This window comes from Sarcophilus harrisii, chromosome 1 (genome assembly GCF_902635505.1).
Source record: "Sarcophilus harrisii chromosome 1, mSarHar1.11, whole genome shotgun sequence".
NCBI lineage: Eukaryota > Metazoa > Chordata > Mammalia > Dasyuromorphia > Dasyuridae > Sarcophilus > Sarcophilus harrisii.
The window spans coordinates 366,602,980-366,628,383 of NC_045426.1; the positions used below are offsets into that span (position 1 = coordinate 366,602,980).

General features: G+C 38.4%; 1 protein-coding gene across 1 annotated transcript in view; it reads right to left on the reverse strand.

Annotated features, from left to right (window-relative positions):
• RNF165 (ring finger protein 165) overlaps window positions 1-6,740 on the reverse strand; it is a 29,161-nt gene extending 22,421 nt beyond the window's left edge. Inside the window, exon 1 of the mRNA XM_012541146.2 lies at window positions 6,473-6,740. Coding sequence (XP_012396600.1) covers window positions 6,473-6,648 — 176 coding nt within the window. The 5' untranslated portion in view covers window positions 6,649-6,740. The remainder of the gene's footprint in view (window positions 1-6,472) is intronic.
• Window positions 6,741-25,404: the final 18,664 nt, after the last annotated feature.

Consider the following 25,404-nt stretch of genomic DNA (forward strand, 5'->3'; position numbering starts at 1 on the left):
TGATAACACCAAGCCCAGCATTCTAAACTACTAGAACAACTTAGCTGCCACAACATTCAATACAACTTTATATTTAGGTCATTTAACTTAAAAATTGGAAAAACCATAGAAATCTGTAGTATAGGCCCCTCATTTTACAAAAGAAAAAGCCAAGACCCAGAGAGATTAAGTAAATTTTCTAGGGTTACACAAGTGACATGTACTAAGTGTAAGAATATGGATTCAAATCCAGATCTTCCATGCCTTTAGCGAAAAAACATCCTGGGAACAGGAAAAACACTGACCTACAGTTTAACAGCATTATTTCAGAGTTATGTCTCAGGGGGAAAGGATTTTATCTGTAATAAAACCTCATTAATTCAGACAATTACTAACTAGGAAAATGTTAGGATGATGTTGACCTTTTCTTTATCTACTAAAAAAAAAAAAAAAAAAGACCAGCTTGGTTAATAAATATGGGAATAAGATAGTAAGAAGCATGTCTAACCTAGTTTAAGAGAAAATCAACTGTTTTCAACATTCCATTTTCTTTTTGGTCCAGATCTGTGATTTTAACTGTATGGGGAGCCACTATGGAATAATCTCCCCTACTAATACAGCTCCTCAGTTTGGGGCAATTTAGATATTAGTTGAGTTGCCTGGGCAACTCAGGTTCATATTCCCAATCCAGCTGTCAGAAGCAAAACTTAAAAGCAGATCTTCAGAGTCCAAAACAGCTTTTTTTCTACTATGGCACAATCTTCTGTAAATGTAAATATTACACTTAGATATCGATAATTAGAATTTTACATGTAAATCATTCTTCTCTGTTATTAAATAATATCCCCAAAGGACCCTTCCTTGACAACACCTAGTTAAGCCAGTTCAAATAAGTAATCCAATTGTTGTCTTGGTTAAATATTTAATTCAGACTTGTCTCCAAGTTAAACTGACCTCCCTTACAAACTAAAGCAAATTAATGAAGTTTGATTATATTTTCAAAAGCATGAAATGATAGGACTCCTGGACAAACTAGGCTATTGGAAACTTCAACAGCTATTCATCTCACACAGAATAAAATTGAACAAAACCTGGCTTTCCAGGCCTCAATCTCTTTTTCCAGCCTGATTTCACACCAGCTACCTAGATGAATGCTTTACTCCAACCAGACTAGTCTTATCTCCAGAAAATGCCTTATGCATTCTTATCTCCAAATCTCTGCCTTCACCTAGAAGGTGAGTTTATTTAAATCCCATTTATTCTTTGAGGTCCACTTTGAGTTTTAATTCTTCCATTGTATATTCCCTGACCTTCCCAGGTCCCTCCTTTCTTGGAGATCTTATAACTAACAACAACAGTAAGTCACATTCATAAAGCACTTGAAAGCTTCATACATGCCTCCCAATAATCTGTTTAACAGTCAAAGCCCTTAAAGGTTTGCATAGTACTTCACATACATTATACCATCTGGACCTTACAACATCCCTCTGAGTTAGGTGTACAAATATCATTATTCCCATTTCACAAATGAAGAAACTGAGGCAAAGGAGGTTTGAGTAACTTATTCAATGTCCCATAGTAATAAATGCAATTCAACAAACACTAATTGAGTACCTACCATGTGCCAGGCACTATACTAGACATTATTCAGTTTCAGAGGCAAGATCAGAACTCAGACTTTCTTGATTTAATAAAACTATGAATCATCAAGTTCTATCAAGGGATTGTATGCCAGGAAAAGAGGCTAAAAGTGACCCACTCCCTGCCTTCAAGAAACTTATATTCTTTTGAAGAAAACAATATTAATATATGTAAACAAATATGTGCAGAACAATTAACAGGGCTCTCAAAAACCAAAAAATGTTCTATCTATAAATTCTGACTTTTAAACTGTATTATTAACATTTTCTCCTTTACTTAAATCTAGACAATCAGAGTTGGGGGGACACCAAAACCCTGTTTGTAGACTTTGCCAATTTCTGAGATAAACATTCACACTGAAAATTTAAGAATAGGTGCTCAAGTCAGAACTGGCTCTATCACACCCCTGTATATAAATATAAACCACATTCAAAGTAAAGAATTAAGGAGAGAGAGAGGTGAACAGCAAGAAGGATCAGGGAAGTCTTCTTGTAGGAGGTGGCACTTGAATTGAATATTAAAGAAAGCTAAGTATTCCAAGAGGCAAGGATGAGAAGGTAGCAGATTTCAGACTTGAGGCTCAGCCTATGCAAAAGCATAGAGTCAGACAATTGTCAAGTATAAGGAAAGGCAACTGAAATAATTTGACTTAAAATATAGAACACATTATAGTTCCGTTGTTTTTTTTTTACATTCTAGTGAGGAGAGAACCCTAACTAGAAAAACAATTAGGAAGTGATTGCCTTAGTCCAAGCAAGAGATGCTGAGGTCCTAAACTAGGATAGTATTAGTGGCCCTGAAGTTGAGGAAAAAGGAATGGTTACAAAAGATACTACAGCAGGAGAAAGGACAAGACTTGAGAACTGATTTGGACATTGAAAGTAAGGAAGCGTGAAAGATTGAGGAAGACTAGATTTCAAACCTAGGGCAATTGAAAGGATGATATTGTTTTCTACCAAATCAGAAAAGTTAAAAAGAAGGGCAGGTTCAGAGTGAAAGATAAGAGTGCTGGTTTAGATAATATTAAATCTGAGATCTATGAAACATATATCTGGAAATGTTCAAAAGACCATTGATGATACAAGGCTCTAGGACTCAATATATAGATCAGGAACCACTTGCCTGGAGATGATAACTGAACCCTTGGGAGCTCATGAAATCATTGTTACAGAGTCATAGAGAGAGAAAAGAAGTCTCCAGATTGAATCTTAAAGTTCAGCCAGGTAGGGGATGGAAACAGATGGTTAAGACTGAGAAGACACTGGACAAATATGAAAGGAGAGGAAAAAACATTGGAGATAAATGATCAACAGGTCAAAATGCTTCAGAGAAGTCAAGGATAAAGACAAACAAGACTAGAAAACTCAGCAATTAAGAAATCACTGAGACTCCAAAATGAAATGGAAAAAAGAAAATAATGAAGCTGAACACCATGTAATTATAATGACCACGTTTGGCTCTAGAGAAGAGATGAGAAAATGTTCCTCTTTTCTTTCAAGAATTTGGCAGCTAGGGGCTAGGAAAACAGAATACATTGTCAGATTCTGCTGTGTGATTTTGCCAAACTTTTTTTTTCTTTCTGTTTATTCTTTGTTATAAAGATGCCTCATTGAGTAAGTGAAAGGAGAGGAGTATATTAGAACATGAAGGTTATACAGAAACAAAAGACATCAATAAATTCTTTTTTAAAGAAAGCTCATTAGTAATTATGGAGCAAGTAGTTCAGTGTCATTATTTGTGAATGAATGAATGAAATAGTATTTATTAAGTACTTACTATGTACCAGGCTCTGTGTTAAGTGATGGGATTACAAATGCAGAAATATAGATAGTGTCTGAGGTCAAGGAGATTACATTTTAATAAGGGAAAACAATACATATAAGAGGGTGTTGGTGAGGAAGGAGCAGCTTGGCAAGAGAAATCACTGGGATGTATCACAGGATGCAAGATTAGCTTGTCTTTTGTAGAAGTAGTACTGATTTGATTATTGTTGCAAAAGGTGGAGACTGGATTGGAAGAGTGAGAAATAAATATGAGGAGAGGAAGTGGAGGTTGGGAGGGTAAGTATTTTTTATTTGGGATTTGTTTGTGAAAGAAGAGTTAGAAGATCAATTTAAGATTTTTTGAGAATGGGTAAGATTTAATTTTATATGCCCATAGAGAAGAGGGCAGTAGATGAGCAGAGATTAAAAATTAGAGCAATAGAGAAGAGATAACTGGAAGCAATCTGCCAGAAGAGAAAAGAGAATGGGGAAAGGATGGATCAAAACTACAAGTAGAACTAGGCTTAGAGGAGTTGAAGTGAAGGTAATCTTGGGTTAAGATTTGGCAAGATATGAGCAGTGATAGGGAGAAGAAGCAAGAAATTAGAAAATAGCAGCATACAGCTGAATGGACTGATAGGTCAAATGTTGGGGAGGAAAAAAAGTAAAATCTGATGTAATGGGCTTGGAGAACCTTGAAATATGGAACTGGAGGTCACAGTGTGGATGAAGGATAGATTTGGGAGGAGTATAGCCTAGGGAACGATAGAATAAGAAGAGATTATGTTAGGATAAAGGGAATTCAGAATGCTTAATTCTGGAAGGATCTGAGTGGAGCTGACAACAAGAACTTTGGTTTGAATTCTACTCCTCATGGGTGATGGAAAGATCAAAGATGTAATCATTTTTGTGCATGGCCTTGGAGTAGTCAGAAGGCAAATGTTAGGAGAATTGAGAGGACTTGTAATATGAAAGATCAGGATGTTTGAGGGACTGTCATGAATGTTGACATACCCCTTTGTATAAGGACAAAAGTTGGCGTGGAAAGGAAGACTGAACAAAGTGTTAAACTCCTTGAGAAAGGAAGAAGAACCAACTTGGTGGCCCAAGACCTGGATAGGGTGTCATATACCCGAGTAAAATAAGACTTGAAGGAAAACTACAAGTCCAGGCCTCCCATTATTCCATAAGAATTATTGTCACCATTTTTACTAATAATGACAATTCCTATTTCCATAGAGTTTTCAAAGTGTCTTCTTTCACAACAACAGGTTCAGAAAGTAGCTTGTATAGATCAGAGCTAGAAATTCAAACCAAAGTTCCACTCTTTGGGCAGTAACCATATAGCACTTGATGAGATCTTTTGTATTATGGTCTTTTTTGTTCTGTATTTATTTCCTGCTCCCTCTGCCACAAGTCTATATAAACTCTGTAGGAGCTAGCCAGGTCCAGCTCACCTTTGCTAGCACAGACCCAGATGTTAAATGGACAGCAAACAGTCGAATCAATAAGCAATTATTGTCTTGCTATCTAACCTTTGGGGAATTAGACAGGGGGCAGAAGGGACTCTTGGGGTGGGTATATAAGATAAGGAAGTATGCCTTATTTCTTACTCAAATGAAAGGGAAGAGGATGAAATCAGTATAGGCAAGAAATGTTTCCCACCTCCCCGACTCACTCGCATATTCCCAGCTGCCCATACCCCATCTGTGCTACCCGGACAGTGAGGGGAGGTAGACACAGGATTGCCCAGGAGACTCACCAGTCGGTGCCCTCAGCCAAATACCTGGGCTGAGGCGTCTGTAGTTGATGGCTGAAGTCAAAGCCTGGATGCAGCCGGTGAGGGTGAACGGACACACGTTCCTGAGTCCGCCTGTGGCATAGACGCACTTGATTTAGGGCAAAGCTGCACATGCCGGGACCCACCCCTGCTATTCTCTCCAGGAATCAACATCAGGGCTCCTGGTGCGGAACTGGGTCCCTGTCCATCCCTTTCCAAGACCTCATCTCTTCCAGAACGCCTTACGAAGCCTTGTTCCAGGAACCTCAAGTGTCCCTAGCTGATCCTAGCCCATTACTTAGACATTTCTCATAGATGTCATCTAGTGTCCCTTCTGCTTTTCCAATTTAGAATCACGGATTTAGAGCTCACCAGACACCCTCAGTATGCTGTTTGGTTATGTTAAACTGGCATTTTTTCCCCAATTTATTTTTTAATCTTTGTTACTAGGAAAGGTTCTCTGGGCAAGAGGATAGGAAGGGATATTCATTCAGAAATGAATGTGATATGAAAACCAAAGGCACCGAATTAAAAAAACAAAAAAATTACAGCAAGAAGGGACTTTGGAGGGTATCTCATCTAATCCCCTCATTTTATAGATGCCTGGCACATAGTAGGTGTTTAATAAATGCTTGTTGGATTTGAAGCCCAGAGGGTGACTTGTCCAAGTTCACACAGCTTGCAGGATTGACATCTGAACACAGATTCCTTGATTTCAAATGCAGCTTTCTTTTCATATCATCCTGCAGTCTCTAGTTACCTCGCCTCCTGTTCTTCCCCAACAGCAGCCCTCCAATCCAGTCAGGTCCATTTCCCTCTCACTCTCTTGCTAGCAGCCTCTATTTATGTTATGTTTTTCCACCAGTTCAAATGCTACTTATCCTTCAAAATACCAGTTTCTCTAGGACATTTTCTCTGTCCCCCTCTCTCTGTCCCCTTCCCTTCCCTTCTCTCTGTCCCACTCATTCTGCACTTTCTCCCCCTCCTCCTCTGCATCTTCCCCCTCCCTCCCTCTCCCTCTCCCTCTCCCTCTTCCTCTCTCTCTCTCCCATGAATGAGAACCTTCTTTATTTGGCAGCCTTTGCTCTTAGGAAATCATTTCATTTATCAAGGCAAAATCTTCTATAAACAACAGTGGCTACCCTGACAATTCTTGTAGACTGACGACCAGCAAGTCTAAGGCCCAACTTCCCATCCACTCCTAAAGAATGACCAGCCTCTCAGGTGACGATGGCTTCGACACTCAGACAGGGAAGAGTCTCCCCATTCCCCAGAATCCCTCAGCCTGCCCCTCATCCTAGTCACTCACCTGGGGTGTGAGACCAGCCTGCGATGTTGGGCCTCAAGGAGCTGCTGCTGGAGGAGGTATTGCTGGTGCAGGGCCTGAGGTAGGAAGGAGGGACCTGTGACGTCCTGGAACGGGAGGGTGGGCAGCGGGGTCAGGGGCTGGTGGAGGGTGCCGCTGTGCTGGTGGGCCGGGGCCATGTGGGGACTGAGACCCGGCTGGGACTGCACAGGATGCGCAATGGGGAAGTCCGTAGTGAGCTGCTGTGGCTGGGGGGGACCCAAGTGGAAGTGGCGGCAGGAGGTAGCGTGAGGATGCTGAGACCTTTGAAAAGGGGCACCTGGGGAAGCAAGGACAAGAAAGACTGTGTTAGAACCAGTAGAGAGCATCTGGTCAACAGCTTTAACATGATCAGACTTAGAAACTATCTTGTAAAAGTATAGCATTCATTTCAAGGAAAGAATCAACTGTTACATGATTCTGCCTTAATGAATAGACAACCAATCATTATTTGTATTTCATTTTTGTTGTCCAGTTATTTTTCAGTAACATCCAAGACTTTGTGACCCCATCCAGGGCTTTCTTGGCAAAAATACTGGAATGGTTTTTCATTTCCTTCTCCAACTTGCTTTGCCCAGATGTCACCCAGGTAGTAAGTGTCTGAGGCTGGATCTGAATGCAAGTCCTTCTGACTCCAAGCCCCGAGCTTTATTCCCTGTGCCAACTAGCTGCCCTTTATATTTCATTATTGGCAAGCAAATAAAATGATTTCAAAGATCCTTGAACATAGTTTCTTCCCCTTTGAATATGCTAACCCTTTCCAATGCAATTTAGTTGACCTTATTCATTTAATGAGTAAGTTCTTCCTTCTAAAATATATAAATTCTAAAATAAATGGATATAGATAGATATAGACATAGAATTTTAAGCCTTATGTACCATTACTATGTGTGAAACACTATGCTAAGTCCAAACAAAAAAAAGAGTCTTTGTCCCCAAAGAGCTTACATTCTAATGGGAGAAGCCCATAAAGTGAACTACAAGTTGTGGCAGAAGGGGTGGTGGGGTTAGAAGGCAGCATGGTTTGGATGGAAATGGTGACCAATAAGTGACATGGAAATCTGGAAGTGGGAAGGAAGGATCAAAGAAGGGGAGAAAGACTAAAGACAAAGAGTTTGAAGGAAGGGAGTAAACACTTCAGCTCTTAACTGTTATCCGTAAATTATTAGCTGTTCCCTACTGCTTATAGCACAACATCCAAACTCTTAAAATCAGCATTAAAGACCTCTATAATCTACTTCTAGTCTACCTTCCCAACCTTCTCCTCCTCTACATATACTGCCTATTTGGCCAAGATACATAGTCATTGTGTACAGAAAATGTCCTTGTTCATCTCTTCCTCTTCACCATATATCTTCCTCTATATTTGGATCTTGTTTTTCGTTCAAGGACAATCACATCTTACCTCTTCTATAAATCTTTCTCTGCCCTCTTCTTTTTCTGGTCAACAGAACTCATTATCTATACCAAGAGCCATAATGAAGAAAGATGACCAAGACTTTGCCCCAAATATGGAGGACCCTGACAACACTTATACTTCCAGAATTATAAACAAATAGGCTTAGCACCTAGTTAACAAGAACACATAGTGAGCTCTTTCTCTCTCCACAGCAGCCACTCTCTGGGTGAGCTCCATCCCAGCTCAGTCTTGGACAAGGGATGGGAAGCCTTTTGTCTGCTAAGGGCCATTTGGATATTTATAACATTATTCACAAGCTATACAAAATTATCAATTTATAGAAGTCAAGCAGCGGGAAGTTGTGGTACCCAGGGTTGAGCTCATCATTGCCTGCTGTTGCCTTAGCTAATGATTCTGAAGGCCTTATTACAGCCTGAATACCGAGTGTTCCCTTCCCCTGCCTTAGACAGAAGGGCTCTTCCCAGTGCAATCTTCATGATGGCCATGAGGCTATGTATCCTACACCACCCCTCTCCAAAGGACAATATACCAAAGTCTCTTTCATCATAGAACGTTGTTACAGGGATGTGATGATAAATGTTTAACAAGTGACTGGAGGAAAAGGTATTCAAAACACACTTAATTTTCACCATCATTATTGACATTGTCTCCATCACTTTCCTAAGTCTAATCAACAAAACAAGAAACCAAGCCCTGATTTGTGTCATTTCTGATTTCCTAGATATAAAAACTCACTATGACAATTTAACAATAGGCTGTTTCCTAGTAGGAGCTGGCTGAAGCATAACATTGCTTGTATCTATAAGTCCCAGATCTTTCCTTTTTTTCCCCAATAATAACTTGGTCTCATCTGGCAATGAATTATGTATTTCATGTCTTACTAGTAACATTCTTCTCTACCTGATTAAACTGGCAAGTTTTCTTGCCCTTCTTTTTTGTCCCATCAAGGCTAGTTACATCTTCATAAATTTTCCAGCTTTTAGGACTGGAGGCAGGGATGTGTTAGAGCCAGCTCATTCCAGCTCTCTGGATGGTTAAAATTTTCACTATGCACATTTAACAACAGCAGATGCTACAAATCAGGCTTGTTTTATTGTTTTGTTGATCATTTAGATTTTAAAAAAGCAATAAAGAAAATGTTAATTCAAATTAAACTTAGAAGTGTATTTTTTTTTATTTTTTGGTTTGGGAGAGGGGTTTGGAAAGCTATTTGTCAAATATTTACCTTCATGTCCCTGGCTAGAGGAAATCTTTAGTTTATTTAATTTATTTAGTCCAAACTTTTCATGTTACAAGTGAGCAAACAGAAGTTCAGATATTGTGATTTGCCTGCGAAGACTAGAGCATGGCACCACTGAAATCCAAACTCAGGTATTCTGACACCAAATCCAGTGAATTTACTACTATTTTTTGATTAACAACTGGGTCAGTTAGCAAACTCATCCATTCCTTCATGATGGACCAACTGATGGATTGATTGATCTTAAAGACAAAAGGATCCTGCCTAGGTGTTTTGGTTTTTCAACTCAAAATCACAAACTTATCAGACAGAGAACCATCTGTCTTCTTCAGTATCAGTAGGACTTTTCCCATTTGGAAGAAGCAATCCTTACAGTCTTCTTGTGAAATCCTCCTGCTTGGATAGGGGCAAGACCTTCAATGACTGAGCTTTAGGGTTTCTATTGGAGGCCATCATTGCTTATTAGTAATAATGAAATCTGCCCAGGCAGATGTCTGCTCCACTCTTCTAAAGTTCGCAGCATTCAAATCAACGTATTTGGAATTAAAGCTGACAGGATGGACAGTGAGAGACAGGAAGAGGGGAAGCTTTGATTTTGACTGCCAATATTTTGGGTACTTTCCAACTGCAAAGCACTTTTCCCTACATCTTAGTTCTCTTCTGCCATCACCATTTGAGGAAGGAGGAATCAGAGTGGGCAGCCCTTCTCATGAGAGAGTAATAAGGTCGTGGAAAGGACCTTAAAGGTCATCAAATCCAAGCCATTCATTTTGCTGATGAGGAAATGCAGTCCTTGTGGCCCCTTCCCTAAATAACACACACACACACAGAGGATAAGGAGATGAGGGAATTTGTGACAGTGACAGCTTTCTTGGATTCCCTCCCACTTCCTGCTTTCAGATAACTCCTCTATCCTCTGCTGGACCTCCTCCCATCAGATTTAGGCCCTTAGCTTCAGTTCCATTACTCTGGAGCTATATTCTATATAGAGATTAACCAGTGCTTATTGAAGTGTTACCTAAAAACAGCTTAAAGTGTTACCCCTTTGCAATGCTATTTGGGCACTTCAGAATCCTAAGAGAGAGAAAGGGAGAGGAGGAGAGAGAAGGATAGAGAAGAGGAGGGAAGAAAAGAAAGAGAGAGGGAGGGATAGGAGAAGACAGAGAGAGGGAGGGAGGGATAGGAGAAGAGAGAGGGGGAGAGGGAAGGAGGCAAGGAAAGACATATTTGTTTTGAGAACAAAAGTGAGCAGATTAGCCTAAAAGTTATCCAAAGGGCCTGTACTAGAATAGGAAGGAAGGGGACAGATGTAAAAATTCTTTATGAACCAAAGGAATGAAACTCTAAAAACAGGCTTGTAGGAGTTGGGTATGATACAAGTAGTGCTTCATGAAAAGGCCCCCCCACCCCCTACTTATTAAACAGTCTCTCTTAATGGCCTAGAGCATTACCTGAAATTCCATTTCAAATTCAAAATAGTCTCCTAACTAATCTGTCCACTTTTGTTGTCTCTCTCTTTTTCCCTCCTCTCTTCTTCCCTCCCTCCCTCTCTCTTGCTCTCTCTTTTTCCCCTCCCCTTCTCTCCCTTTGTTAGGGTTCTGAAGGGCCCACTTTGTCAAGATCCCTTCAATTAAGGCATTATCTCTCGAATACTACTGCTAAAATACCCATATACATACTCTGGATGGTGTAATGAATTAATATGCTACAGTGGATCAGGACCTTCCTGAGGAGTCGACACACAAATAAATCCATTTTGATGGAGCAGGCAAAGATGACGAGACAGGGGAGCAGTCTGGGGTGGGGAAGATAGGGATACCCTAGGGATCTAGGGTAAAAAAAAAAGCCATCAAAAGCAGAAAGGAAGGGAAAGATAATTACATCATATTTCTTAGACTCTTAAATTGGGAGCAAATATCAAAGCCATCAATGAACCATGAAGACTGAGCATACATAAACTGAGTTTAATGTTTCAATCAAATAAAACTGATAGTCAATCTGATGCCAATTTATAGATCTTCACATAGTGAGGAGTTTTCAGAAAGGTTTTTAAAGGGCTAAGCCCTTTATGTTTCATTCCCCCACTCCCCCAACATCAATGATAATACTTGTGATTCTGCTGCTTCTCTGGCTTCAACTTCTCTTTCTCTTTTATTGTCTGTGAGTGTTGGACCAAGTGACCACTATGGCCCTTTCTGGACCTAAAACAACCTTCTTAATCTGTTCCTTCAAATGGAATATCTCCAATATCCTGTTCTTGACTCCATTCTTCCTCTGAACTCTCTTCCTTAGCAATCTCAATTACCTCTGTCTCCCCATTGTTCAGATACATTTCAAATTTCTGTATGCAGGCCCATATTTCCAATCTCTGCTGGACATCTCCACAATACCTCAACTTCAACAGACTCAAAGCTTACTACGCCCCCCACCCTTAAAATGAGTTCTACCTCTTGGTTCTTTATTTGAGTCAATGGCACCAGCATTCATTCAGTCATCCAGGCCCAATATCTCAATGTTACCTCCTCTCTCACATTTTCCATCTAATAATTTCTCAAGATCTACCCAGATTCTACCTCAATCAAAATCTCTCTTCTCTTTTCTCTTTACATCTTCATCCTAGGATGGGCCCTCATTACAAGGTTTGTCAGAACAGCCTCATAACAAATCTCTTCCCACTCTCTCTCAGCCCTCTATATTCCATCCTTCACATCCTGGCTCCAGATTAATAGTAGATTAATTTTCCTGTGGCATAGATCTAATAATACCACTCTGTCTTGTTCTCTGCCCACTCTTTACCACCTATTTGCTAGCACTCTGGTAGGCACTGGGGAAACAGACTAAAGAAACAACAACTAAATAAATGAACAAAAAGGTAGATAAATAAGTAAATGGATAAATAAATGAGTAAATAAATAAATAAGGGGGGAGGTGTCCCTGCTCTCTCCACCAAGATTTTTCCATTTTAATCAGACTGATCTCACACTGAGAGTCTATCTTGTATACACTGCAACCACTTTGAATTATTTACTCTCTCCTATCTGTGTAAGGCCTTTTCCCCTTTCTTTCTAAGCCAGTAGTGTTTTTAAAGCCTATTACAGCTATTAGTATCCCCATTTTATAGATGAGGAAACTGAGGCACAGAGCAGTTAAATGACTTGTCCAGGGTCACAGAGCTAGTAAGCATCAGAGGCAGTATTTCAACTCAGATCTTACTGACTCCAACCTAGCCCTCCAACCACTGTGCCATTTACATGACTGACTTGTAGCTTTGCAAATGGCCTTGCCCCTTTTTCTTCCAAAGGCTAAATCCAACTGTCACTTAAATACTGTCTAATCTATCCCATTTCCCTATTAAGACAAGGTTGGTAAGGAATCACAGGATATTAGAATTAGAAAGAATTTTAGAGATCATCTATTCAATCCTTTTTGCTGTATAATTAGGAAAACTAAGTAGCCTAAGAGACCTCAGTCAGGTCTTCCAGTCCAATCATTTCATATCACTGATGGGGAAATTTAGGCCCAGGAAAGAAAAGTCATTTGCCCAAGATCCCATAAGTAATAAGCATCAAAAGCATGATCTGATGCCAGAAGCATTCTTCCCACTATACCCTTCACAATCTTAACTCCAGCCCCTTTGTTTTTGTATATGAGGAAACAAAGCCATTGAGAAGTCACTTGGTTAACTAGTGACAAAGCCTGAACTAAAGCCAGAGTCTTCTATCTGGAGAGGGGAGAAAGAAAAACAAAAGGAGAAAGATGAGGAGGAAGACAAGGAAGACAAGGAGGAAGAAGAAAAAGAAGAGAAAAAATGAGGAGAAAGAACAGGAAGAGATGGAGGAAAAAGTAGAGGAAGAAAATGAAGAGGAGGAAAAGAAAGAAAAGGAAGAAGAAGAAAAAAGAAGAGGAGGAAGAAAAAGGAGAGGAGAAAAGAAGAAAGGAGGAAAAGTAAAAAGAGAAAAGAAGAAGAGAAAGAGGAGAAAGGGGAGGATGAAAAAGAGGAAGAAGAGAATGAAAAAGGAAGAGAAGGATGAAAAAGAGGAAGAGAAGGAAGAAAAAGAGGAAAAAGAAGAAAGGGGAAAAGAGGGGAGGAATTAAGGAGAAAAAGAAAGGAGAGAGGGAGGAAAAAGAAGAGGAGAAAGAAAATGAGAAGGAAGAGGAAGTAGAGAAGAGATTTTTAAGATTCATGATTTCACTGGTCTTTACAAAATCCCTGAGAGTTATTGACTGATAACCCAATGCCATATCTTTAAAGCGAATGCAAAAGGTAGAGGTGGAAGCAATACTACAAAGAGGTAGACATTTGCGTTCAGAGACCCCCCCACTCTCCCAGTTCATGATGTAAGATGGGATCTCAGAAAAGAGATTTAGGGTGGATATAAAAATCTTAATTTGAGTAATGAGAATGGTGGAGATACAGATTATTTACAAATTAGGGAATCAGAAATCCTTGTGAAATTTTGTGCAACTTTGAAGACAACTCTTACAGCTTTCTTTACACAACTGGGATAAAACAGTAGTTTACTTTCCCCACATCTTCACTTACCCGACACTTTTACTATAATTTCCCAAAGTCCAGTTAGTCAAATTTGTCTGACTTCCCCAACCTTCTTCCCTTTTCTATATCTATTTTTTACCACATTTCATAGGACCTTTCCCAACCTTTTTAATTCTAGAGTCTTCCCTGTGCCAACTATTTCATATTTAACCTGTAAATAATTTGCTTTGTATATACTGTTTACATGTTATCTCCCATATTAGTTTATAAGCTCCCAGAGGGCAGACACTACTTTTTGCCTACTGCTTAGCACAGTGCCTGACACAAAGTACTATTAACACTATTAATAATGTAGCACTGATCCTAATACTATTTATAAATGCTTATTGATTAATTGATCTCTATTAAATTTCATCTTGTTAGATTCATTATTTCTCTTAATGAATCATGGATCAGTGTTGTATGTAGTAGGTCAAAACTTTTTGAGTCCTGACTCTTTTTAGTCACCCTCCTATGTTAATTTATGCCTCCAAGTTTAATTTCATTTGGGACTTGATGAATATGGTCTCCATGCCTTTATCTAAATCACTGATATAAAGAAGTAAAGTAATAAAAAGAGTTAAGACAGTCCCCTATAGACCACTCATCAAATCGACACGGAACCTCCAGCACCCCTTCTGCCATCATAGAAAATCTCTCAGAAGTGCTGCCCTTAGAGGTAGGTCCAGATGCATAGCATGTGATTTGGGAAGCATTGAGTTACTATTTCCCCCATTAATGCCTGAAAGGCTGTCAGTTCTTTGAATTAAGCTCTCAACTTCCTGCACATCTTTTTTGATATAGATATCTTTGGGAGAAAGAAATATATTAAGTCTTTAAAATCTTAATCTGAGTGAGTTTTCTTGCCTGGTTAGACAGAGAGGGAAGCTCAGAAAATAATGCATATGGGGGAGATGGAAGAGAAAAAAAGGGAGCAGAAAGAGTATATTTGCTGCCAAAGGCACATTTCATAGACTTCACAATCTTGCCAATGGAAAGAGGATGGGGTTATTTACCAAATCTGAGTCTCCTGGAAGTAACAGCCAGGGGGCAGAATTTCAGGTTGTGTTCCTAAGCAAATGGGGGAAGCCACAAGTGGAAAATCTCAAAGCAGACCCAAAAGGAGATGCTAAAAATGGGACCCTGTGTCCCATACAAATGTGATATCGTTGGCACAGCTGGCCTATTCAAACATTGTGGCAGGCACAGCTGGCAGCTGCAGGCAACAGATGGGGAAAGGGAAAGAAGAGTAAAGGGGTGACCTAGATTCTTCTTGTATGACCAGATACAAAGTTCGTCTGGTCATTTAGCAAGTATGAGATGCAGCCCAAGTGTGAGTATGGTGGGAAGGGCATAGAGTTTAGAATCAAAAATCCTGAGTTCAAATCCCAGCTCTACCATTTACTACCTCTGTAAAATGAGACAATCCAGACAACATGCTCTCTAAAACCCTTTCCAACTTTAAATCTATTCCAGAGAAAGAAACCAGGTGCTGTAGGATTTAAAATGGCTCAAGTTCTAATCCTAGCTATCCCTCCTGTTTTCTGTCATCTACACACTTCATGTACATATTATTCATGTATTGTTATCCAAATCACAGCTGGAAGTGTCAAACAGAAAAAGACTAAAGACAGAACTTGGGAAGGAAAGTTCCCAAGAGAACCCTCCCAAAGTGGGTTCATCTATTAGTCTCTTCCCTTTGAATATAGCAATTTGTCATTAAACCAGCCACAAATTCATATCTCTCCATTTTATTTACACGAACGTCCTGGAAAACTTTGCCAAACAACTCAATGAATCCCAAGCAGACTGTGGACACAGTATTTTCTGATCTACCTATCTATATATGATCTACCTATAATTTTAAAACAGAATGTGAGGCTAGTCAGACATGACTTTTTAATGTATTAAGTTTGGCTCCCAATGATCACCCCTTCTAAGTGTTCACAAATCATCCCCTAGATATTCCACTTCAGAATTTTACTAGGAGTAAATAAATACAAAAATCTACCCCTCTATAGCTTATAGAATCCACTTGTCTTTTTTCTTTTTGAAAATTAGGATCATTTCTGAATCTATTGTATCTATTCCCTTCCACATGATCCTTTACAGATGATTGAAAATAATCAGTAATTATGTGAACAACAATAACGAGCAGCATGGTACACCATTGGAGTCAAATCACTTCACTTTTCTAGACCTCAGTTTCCACAATTGTGAAATGAGAGAATTGGATTCAATGATCTCTGCCCTAAAATTTTGATTTAATCATCTTGAGTTGTTTGTGGTGGTGGGTAGTGGTTTTCTAGCACCCTCAGATTAATTCATCTGAGTCTAGTGATTTTACTTCACTAAGGGTAGTGAGGTGCTCATAGTAACTCACTTATAGTTTTAGTCTTTGTTTTGTCCTTTTTACTCTGGTAGAGAAAACAGATGCAAAATGTCTTTTCTCTCTTGTCTATTAATAGAGGACAATAATTTAAGTCTACCTTGAATAATCAAGCAATTTTTTGCATCAATTGATCCTGTGCTCAACCTTCTTAACATTATTCTGCTGTTAGATAATAGGATTTAGATCTGGAAGGGACCTCAGAGACCACCTAATTCATTTTTCCACACTTGAAGTTCCCAGTCTATCCCTTCTTTTCTCTCCTTAGTGCTCTCTCACACATGTTTTTTTAAAAAGCCCCTTTTTAATTATTAGCATTTTTCACTTCTCAGTCTCTTCTGAGTTTTAGCCTTCCTAATGGTATTTTATAGGATTGTATCTTGCTTTTGCACTATCCTTTTGGTATACATTTCCATTTCTATCTTTTTTGTCTATACTACAAAAATTGAGTTCCTTGGGGATCTCCTTATGCAGGCATAACTGAAGAAGAAATATCAAGGTATTGCCTATCATTATAAAAGAGAAGGAAACAGGGGTGGGGTTGTCTCTCTTAATCATTGCTGACAGGATTCTTAGAAAATCCTGCCCAAATGGCTGATCCTTCCCCCAAAAGATGGTCATTTGCCTAAGAGCCAGTGTGGCTTCAGAAAGGACTGAGGAATGGTCAATATGGTCTCTGCTGGATGACAATTCCAGGAGAAATACCAGGAAAAGAACAGAGCTTTGTACATTTATCAAACTGACCAAGGCCTTTGATCAGTTTTAAGAGCTTATGGAAAATCATAGAAACATCTGATTGCCAGAGGAATATCTTGGAATAGTATGCTATTTTATGATGGCATGATCATATTGGATATTGGAGAATGCTATCACTCTTCCAGTCACCAATGGAATGAAACAAGGCTGTGTGCTTGCTCCCATGCTGTTTAGCATCTTTTCTGTGATGTTGTCAACACCTTCATCAAGAATGGAAACTGCATCAAGATCAGCTATCACACTGATGGTAAACTATTTAGCTTGAAAAGGCTAAAAGCCAAGACCAAAGTGGAGGGAAGGCTGATATGTGACTTTTTGTTTGTAGATAATTGTGCACTCAATGCAGCCTCTGAGTCTGAGATGCAAGAGAGTATGGATTCATTGATTGGTTGATTCTCTGCCACTTGTGCTGTTTTTTTGTCCTGGCAATCAATACCAAGAAAACACAGATTCTCCACTAGCCAGCATCACACCATCCATATGTGAAGCCACTGACTAAATGGAGAAATTTTAGATGCCACTTGTCTTGGCAGTAGACTTTCCAGGACTGTACACATTGATAATGAGATCGATGCACCCATTGCTAGAGCTAGTTCAGTTTTGGGGAGGCTCCGAAGGAAAGTGTGGGAGAGACGTATAAGACCAACTATCAAACTGAAGATCTACAGAGCCATGGTGCTGAATTCATTGCTGTATGACTGTGGAATCTGGACAGTCTCTCAGAAACATACCAAAAAAGTGAATCATTTCCATTTCAATCACGTTAGGAAGATTTAGAAGATCATGACATGATAAGGATACAAATCCAGAGACATCTACATCCCAAATGTTCTAATGAACTACTTGTGTTCAAACCTCCCAACTCATAATGGACTGATCAACCACAGATGAACACAATATATCCTAACCCCAGTATGTGACATCATTGATCCTCTTCAAAAACAAAAGATGAACAAACAACATGCTGGTACATCAGTCTTTTTAGATGTTATTCCCCCTTTCTTCTCTATTCTCCCCAGAATCATTTAAGATGATGGCAAGAATTTTGCTCTTGAGATTTCTCATGTCTCCTGAACCATCATTCATTTTAGAATCATAAGCTATGGGATTTTTTACATGAGTTATTTGAAACCTGATCCTTTCAAGTCCGGGATACATTCATTGAACTGTCTAATATGCTCCTCTATCACAAACTCTAAGATGACAGGGTCAATGTCCCCAAAGATTCGTATCATTTCTACTTCAAACTTAGTTGTTCTCAATCAGATCCAGAAAAGAGGATGCTCTTATAATTTCCTCCACTTTCTGAGAGATGCAATTATCAGTAAGGCAAGTACAGAATTTATCAGATGCTCCACTTCTAATGAAAAGTACACCCTTCAGCCAATGTCTGAATAATTAAAGTTTCCCAAGACAGGTATAGCTTTCACCCATTTTCACTTTTACTATCTATATCAGGAATTTGTCATCTATTTCTTCCAACTAGTCAGATGTAAAACCAATATCCACCTAATCAGCTGTAGTAAAAATAACCAATATCAGTTCTAATTTCTCCTCTTTTTATCTTCCTTTGAATGCTCTCCATCCTCAAATTTGTGGGTTTTTAATATTTTCAAGATTATATTTATCCCCAAGTTAAAATCTCACATTTATTTTATTACTTCAAAAACTATTTTATATTTTGTTTTCTGATTGCATGGGATGCATTACTCTAGTCTCTCCAGTAACACTCTAAATTCCTGTGGAGCAGGGACTACATTTCTCCCTTTTTTGTTTTCCCAAAGTACCTAGTACAGGCTAAACATGTAATAGAGTCTTAATGAACACTTTTTGAAAGAATAATGAGACATTAACTTAATACCTAAAAAGCAAGGACTAATTGTCAAGGTCCTCCTGTCCCAACTAAATATACAATCATCCCAAATCCTCATCTGCTTTCACCTTACATGGAGAGACCTCAGCATCTTGTTTTGGAAAAGGGACAGCATCCTTTGCTATAGTTGAGAGTTAGAGTCTGGAAGATTCTTATTAGCTGTATACTCCTAAATAGCTCAATAAATCCTCTTTAATGTCAATATCCTCATCTGTGAAATTAGGATAGAAATAGCAGCAATCTTAAAAATCAGTTTGTTTCAAGGATCAAATGAGATAATAATGAATAAATATTTATTAAATGCCTACTATGTTCCAGTCACTGTGCTAAATGCTGGGGATGCAAAGAAAAACAAAAGCCAATCCTTGACCTTGAGGAGGCCACAATATAATGGGTGGAAATATGTACAACTAATTATATAGAACAAGAGATATAAAATAAGATTATAATTAATATTAATAATATATAAAAGATATGTTGGAGATAATTAAAAGAGGGAAGGCATAAGTTTTGCAAAGTACTCTTCAAGTATCAAAGCATTACACAAATATAATATAAAGTCTTCTCCTACTAACATAATTTATTCTTTATTTCTTATGTTTAAGGTAAGGTCATCAACAGGGCTGAGCTTAGGTATAGACAAAGAAGTCAATTACACAGGGCACACCATGAAATATTGTTCAATATTGCTTTTTATAAATGCACGCAACTTTAATGCCAGAAAATTATGCTTTCCATGTTATAAAAGCATCCATGCTTGAGATGCCAAGTATGGGGTTATAGTGAAAGTTCAAAGCCTCTGGAAGGGGTAGCATTTTCAAACTTTACCAGGGGTCAGCCAAAGCCTAACCTGGCTCTTCTCATCTATATGAAGAATGTATCAACATAATCCACAGATAAGACAAAATCTTTAATGGGGTTTACTGCCCACCTTCAAAGTTTTTTTCCAGATGTGCTGATAATCAGCTAATCTTCGTATCTTCACAATACCTGAACATATTAGGTGCTTAACAAAACTTTATTGAGGGATTTATTGAATAGCTTTTCATTTTTGTCACTTTAATAGTAATGATAATTACTTGACATTTAGATAGCATTTCAATGTTTATAAAGTATTTTCTGCTATTTCATGTAAGGCTCAACAACCCTGTAAAAGCAGGAATTAAAAGTGTCATTTTCCCCATTTTAAAGTTGAATAAAGTAAAAATCATCAAGTTTAAATAACTACTTCAGGGTGACAAAATTAAGTAAATGTTAGAGACCAGATCTGAACTCTGATCTTCCTGACACCAGCTGAAATGATATGCCCCATTTGAACTCTGGTCCTCTCACCCAAGAACCAGTAGTTGTTCTCCCATGCCTTCTCCCTGACCATGTCAAAATAATATGTAGGAGAAAAATTTATACATTAAAAATGCTGTAATAACAAACAACTTTAAAAGCTATAAGAACTTCAATCAATATAATGACTATGCATGACCATAGCACCAAAGGTGACGCATGCTATCCATGACAGAGAGATGATGGATTTAGAGTACAAAATGAGGCATTGTTTTGTTCATGGTCATTGAAAGAATTAACAATGTATACATTAGAAGAAATTTCTTTTTTTTTCCTTTTTGTTAGATTTCTATTCTCTTTTTTGTGGGATAGGGTCCTATGGATAAATGATATTCCAAGTACTTTCAGATCAGATCATTATCTTTTTTAGTTCTAATGAATTCTTTTACTTTATTAAATAGGAATAATCTGTAAATATTTATAATGCAAAAAAAAACTTTTTTAAAAAAATTAATAAAAAAATAAATAAAATTAATAAGCATAGTCAAAATGCCAGCCACAGAAAGCAGAAAGGAGCCTAGCCCTAGCTATCCAATGTCTACAACAGTTGGAACTCCTATAAATTATATTATAAATCAAAATTCCTGAATTTTACACACCTTTTCCATTTAGATTTAGCCTTCAGAAACATTAAAAAGCAACAAATTTGAATCCTGCTGTTTCCAATCTTCCTTATCCCTCTCCTACCTTCCCCTTCTCCTCGCCATTGTTCAGAAAACAATTTAATTCACACAATATATCTTGAATGCCTATGTTGGCATTGCCCTGGGCAACGGTGAAAGTTCTCCATATCTAGCCCAATTCAGATCTATGTCAGCTCTCCAGTCATCATTAGGCCACAAGTACCTTTCATACAAATATATATCCCTCCTCTCCTTTCCATCTCTAGCTCCGAGAACAGCAATAAGTAAATATCACTACTTCTGAAGTAGACATTCTATCAATGACCCTGTGACTCTACTCATCATCCCTATGATTTTCAGAATTCATAAATTCATTCTACCTATGTGATCTTTTAAGCAATCACTTATATTCTCTGGGCTTTATTTTACCCATTCTTTAAATAAAGGAAACTGGTTAGACAAACACTAAAAGTTAATTCCAACTCTACATCTATGCTTATGGTTATCAGTTTTCTCTTTTGTTCAATGAGAATAAGAAGAGTTTTCTGGGATAGTGGGCGAGTTACAACTTAAACATAAGTAAATACCTAGTAGATGTGATAAGTATATGAGAGGTATAATAAACAAAGTGTTGGTTCTATGCCTGGGAATTAGAGAACATGTGCAATAGAGGAACCAAAGGAAGGCTTTATGGAAGGGATAACTTTCTGAGCTAGGCCTTGTAGAATAGGTAGGATTTTAGAAAGAAGAATTTGGAAATTGGGATGGGAAGGAGAAGGCATTCTGGACTTAAGAGGAAAAGTCAGAGCAAAGTAACAGAGAAAAGTGAGAGGAACTGTTACTCCAGTCTGACTGAAGTATAAGGTGCAGAAGGAAGTCATATGAGGGAACCAAGACTCAATTTCAAGAAAGGAGCTGATAAATGCATCTTCATTGGAATATCAATGACTAATAAAATCAAGTATGGTGTCCTCTATCAGAGATACGGGAGTTTAACAAGAATCGTGTTCTTCAAATCAGTTCCAATAGAGCAGTAATGAACTCTGGGAGATGACTATGAACCACTACATAGAATTCCCAATCCTTCTATTTTTGTCCACCTGCATTTTTTTATTTCCTTCACAGGCTTATTGTACACTATTTCAAAGTCCGATTCTTTTTGTATGGCAAAATAACTGTTTGGACATGTATACATATATTGTATTTAACTTATACTTAACATATTTAACATGTATTGGTCAACCTGCCATCTGGGGGAGGGGGTGAGGGGGAAGGAGGGGAAAAGTTGGAACAAAAGGTTTTGCAATTGTCAGTGATGAAAAATTACCCATGCATATATCTTGTAAATAAAAAGCTATAATAAAAATAAATAAATAATAAAATATCATGTTCTTTAGTTAATTGAAAAGGAGTTTGTGTAGATACTCAGCAGAAGTGGAGAGTACAGAAAGAGATGGAGAAGGCACACTGGCATATTCTTAGAGCCTATGGAAAAAAATATTTAGAGCTTCATCTACTTTCCATTTTTCTCTCCCTTTTTTCACCTTTTACACATCTATTCCAACACTGTCTGGAGCCTCTTCCCTTTCATATTCAATACTCTGGCAGTAGTGTTTTCCAAGCGGTAATTATTCAGCCTACAACCCATGAATAAGAAAGAAACCACACTAAGATTTCTTTGGGCCCCAGCAGGGTTTCTCGATTAGATTAGGACCCCAGGTCTCACACAGGTTTTCCTGCTGCCTTCCTGAGGCTGGGATATAAGCTGATGATTTCCATTTAAAATGCTGTGGCAGCATAAAAGGGAAATGTTTAGTAGGGAAAATTGGCCCCCAACCAAATAAACTATCCCTCATTCTTATATATCAGACTTTCCACCCTCTATACTTTCCCTACTTTACTAAGCTAGGGTGGGAGCCACCGAGTATCATAAGAAATTTGCCTGATAGGTTCTGAGTGAACTGTCTCCCCTTTCTACTAATGATGGGAGAAAAAAAAAAGAGGAAATAGCCAATATAATAGAATCAAAACTGCGAGGACTCTTAGAGGTGATCAGATCAAATCCCTCTCTTTACAGATAAGAAAAAAGAGACACAGAGAGACTCGATCAGCATCACATAGCTAGTTAGAAGTCCAGGTGAGATTTGAGTTAAGGTCTCAGCTACCTGTCCAATGCCATATCCACTATGCCATGCTGCCTATCAACCCATTTCCCTCTAATTCAGCCCTAAGTTTCCTGCAGATTGACCTGGCTTTGTCAGCTAGAGCTGCCCATCTCTTTTTCTGGTTTACCTGGTTACCTTTGTACACAACCCAGTGAAGGACACAAGAGAAAAATACTTGGTCCTTTTCTTCCAGGTCTAATGGGGAGGTGGAAGAAATACAGAATATATATACATGAATCATTGATACCATTCATGCTGTAGTACCCTGAGATGCACAGATCTATGGCCAGCTAGGTGGAACAGTGGATAGACCACCAGGCCTGTCTCAGATACTTACTAGCTGTGTGATCCTAAGCAAGTTACTTAACCCTATTTGTCTCAGTTTTCTCATCTATAACATGGCCTGGAGATGGAAATAGCAAAACTTCAGTATCTTTGCCAAGAAATCCCCAAATAAGTCATGAAGGATCAGTCAAGTAAAATGACTCAACAATAACATCCTGAAATGCAGGTCACAACCCATCTGGGTCTTTGGCTGTATAGGATTCTTTCGCTTTCCATTCAAGCCCTCAGTACATCCTCTATTGGTGTTCTACCTAATTTTTCTATACCTCCTGACATTGTGGGGATACCAGTGGAGCTAAGCTGTTCATTCATTATTCCTATCTCACACTACACAATCAGCCCCCCCTTTTATTTCATTTATAGTTGCTTTTCTTGTACAGTTCTTAGGAGATTATCATCCTTTTCTTATTCCCCATGTCTCTATTCTCTATTACCCTCTAATCCACAGACATCAAATATGCTGCCACAATACTCCCAAATGCCAGATAAAATGTAATTGAGAAATATTTAACAACATAAATAATAACACAATGTACATAATGTAAATTTGTGACTTGTTCAGATTCACATAAACAAGGGAAATGTTTAACGATGGCTTCTCTGAAAAGGTACAACACCTTAATATTTAATGAGTTAACATTTTTCTCCATCACTTTCTTTTTGCTAGACAACCAATAAAATAATAAATCAAGCCCTGTTTTGTAGCATTTCTTGATTTCTAAGGCATAAATGTTCACATTTAAAATTTAACAATCTGCTCCTGATTCCATCCAGCTCCAGCACTCTACTGAAAGTTACTATCTGAAGTGAGATTTGAATCCAAGTCTTCAACATATCTGCTACCTATCTCACAGGTTTCTTGTGGAATAGTTGTCTTCTGTGGCTTCTTCTAGCTCTAGTAAGTTATAAATGAGATCAAATATGTGAAAGCATTTTGGAAACTGTAAACAATCAAAAAGACCATAGGAGGAGAAGATCTGGCAGAAAGAGCAGATTTAGAGGCAGAAAGCCTGGGATTGAACCCCAGACTCTGCACCTTGTTAATTCAGTGACCTTGCAACAGCAATAACAACACTGGGCAAGCCACTCAACCTTTGTACATTTGTTTCCCTATCTTAAAATGGACTATTGTGAGGTCCAAATGATATAATGTCACATAAAGCAAACTTTAAAACACTATTCAAGTGTCCATTATTATCATTAGTATTACCTTTTGGACCATTTTTCTTTTCTGAGTCAAATTTTCCTCAACAACGAAATGAGAGAATTGGACTAGAAGATGTTCTACCTTTATATCCTATGGTCCTATAAGTAAGGTATTATTTTTATTATCACCAGTATTGCTGTTATTATTTTCTCTCCCAGGATACTTGTTCGTCCAAAGGAATGATCTTTTAATGATGTAATTACAGACATCTCATTACAGGTCAGTGACCAATATATTTTGAAGTGGGAATGCCTTCCCAATGCCCTCCAAATCCTACCACCTCTTCCTCTACTAATAAAGATTGCCCAGGTGGCAATGGATTGAAATAAAGATTTTTTTTTACACCATTTGGCTCCTTGGTCCCCTTGGAAAGATTCCAGAGCATGTTCCCTTCCACTTTAAACAGAAGCACATCAGGGCAGAGCTCCAGCTTGGCATTGTTTTGGCTGAAAGATTTTTAAAAAGTATTTGCCAGGCTGCATTCAAGAGCTGGTGCCTTCTGATAATAAACTTAACTTAAACCAAATGCTGGAGGATTTTATTCCTTGTCCCAATGACTCACACTTGGCCTCTACAAGATTGATAAAGGAGATTACATAAGGAAGCATTTTTGAGCTCTTTGGTTAGGAGGGAGTGTGTGGGGGTAGGGGTGTATAGGAAATAACTATTCTAAATGGCAAGGAACCATAGGATTTAGAGCTAGAAATGACTAGGAAACAGACCTAGAGAAAAGTGATTCCCTGAGGTTACTCAGGTTAAGTGTGGAGGCTGAACCCAACAAAGCTGTAAATGGAAATTTTTTGTAACTGGGGCAAAGCACCATAAACAGGAAAGTGACACAAAATATGTTGTCACCCCCCCCCCCGTTCTACACAGCCCCAGCTGTTCTCACCTCCCCCCTCCCCAATTACCTTATATTGATTTTACATATATTTTATACAGTTATGAGAATATGTTGTCTTCCCAAAAGGATGTAAGGTTTTGTTTGCGGGGCTTTTTTGAG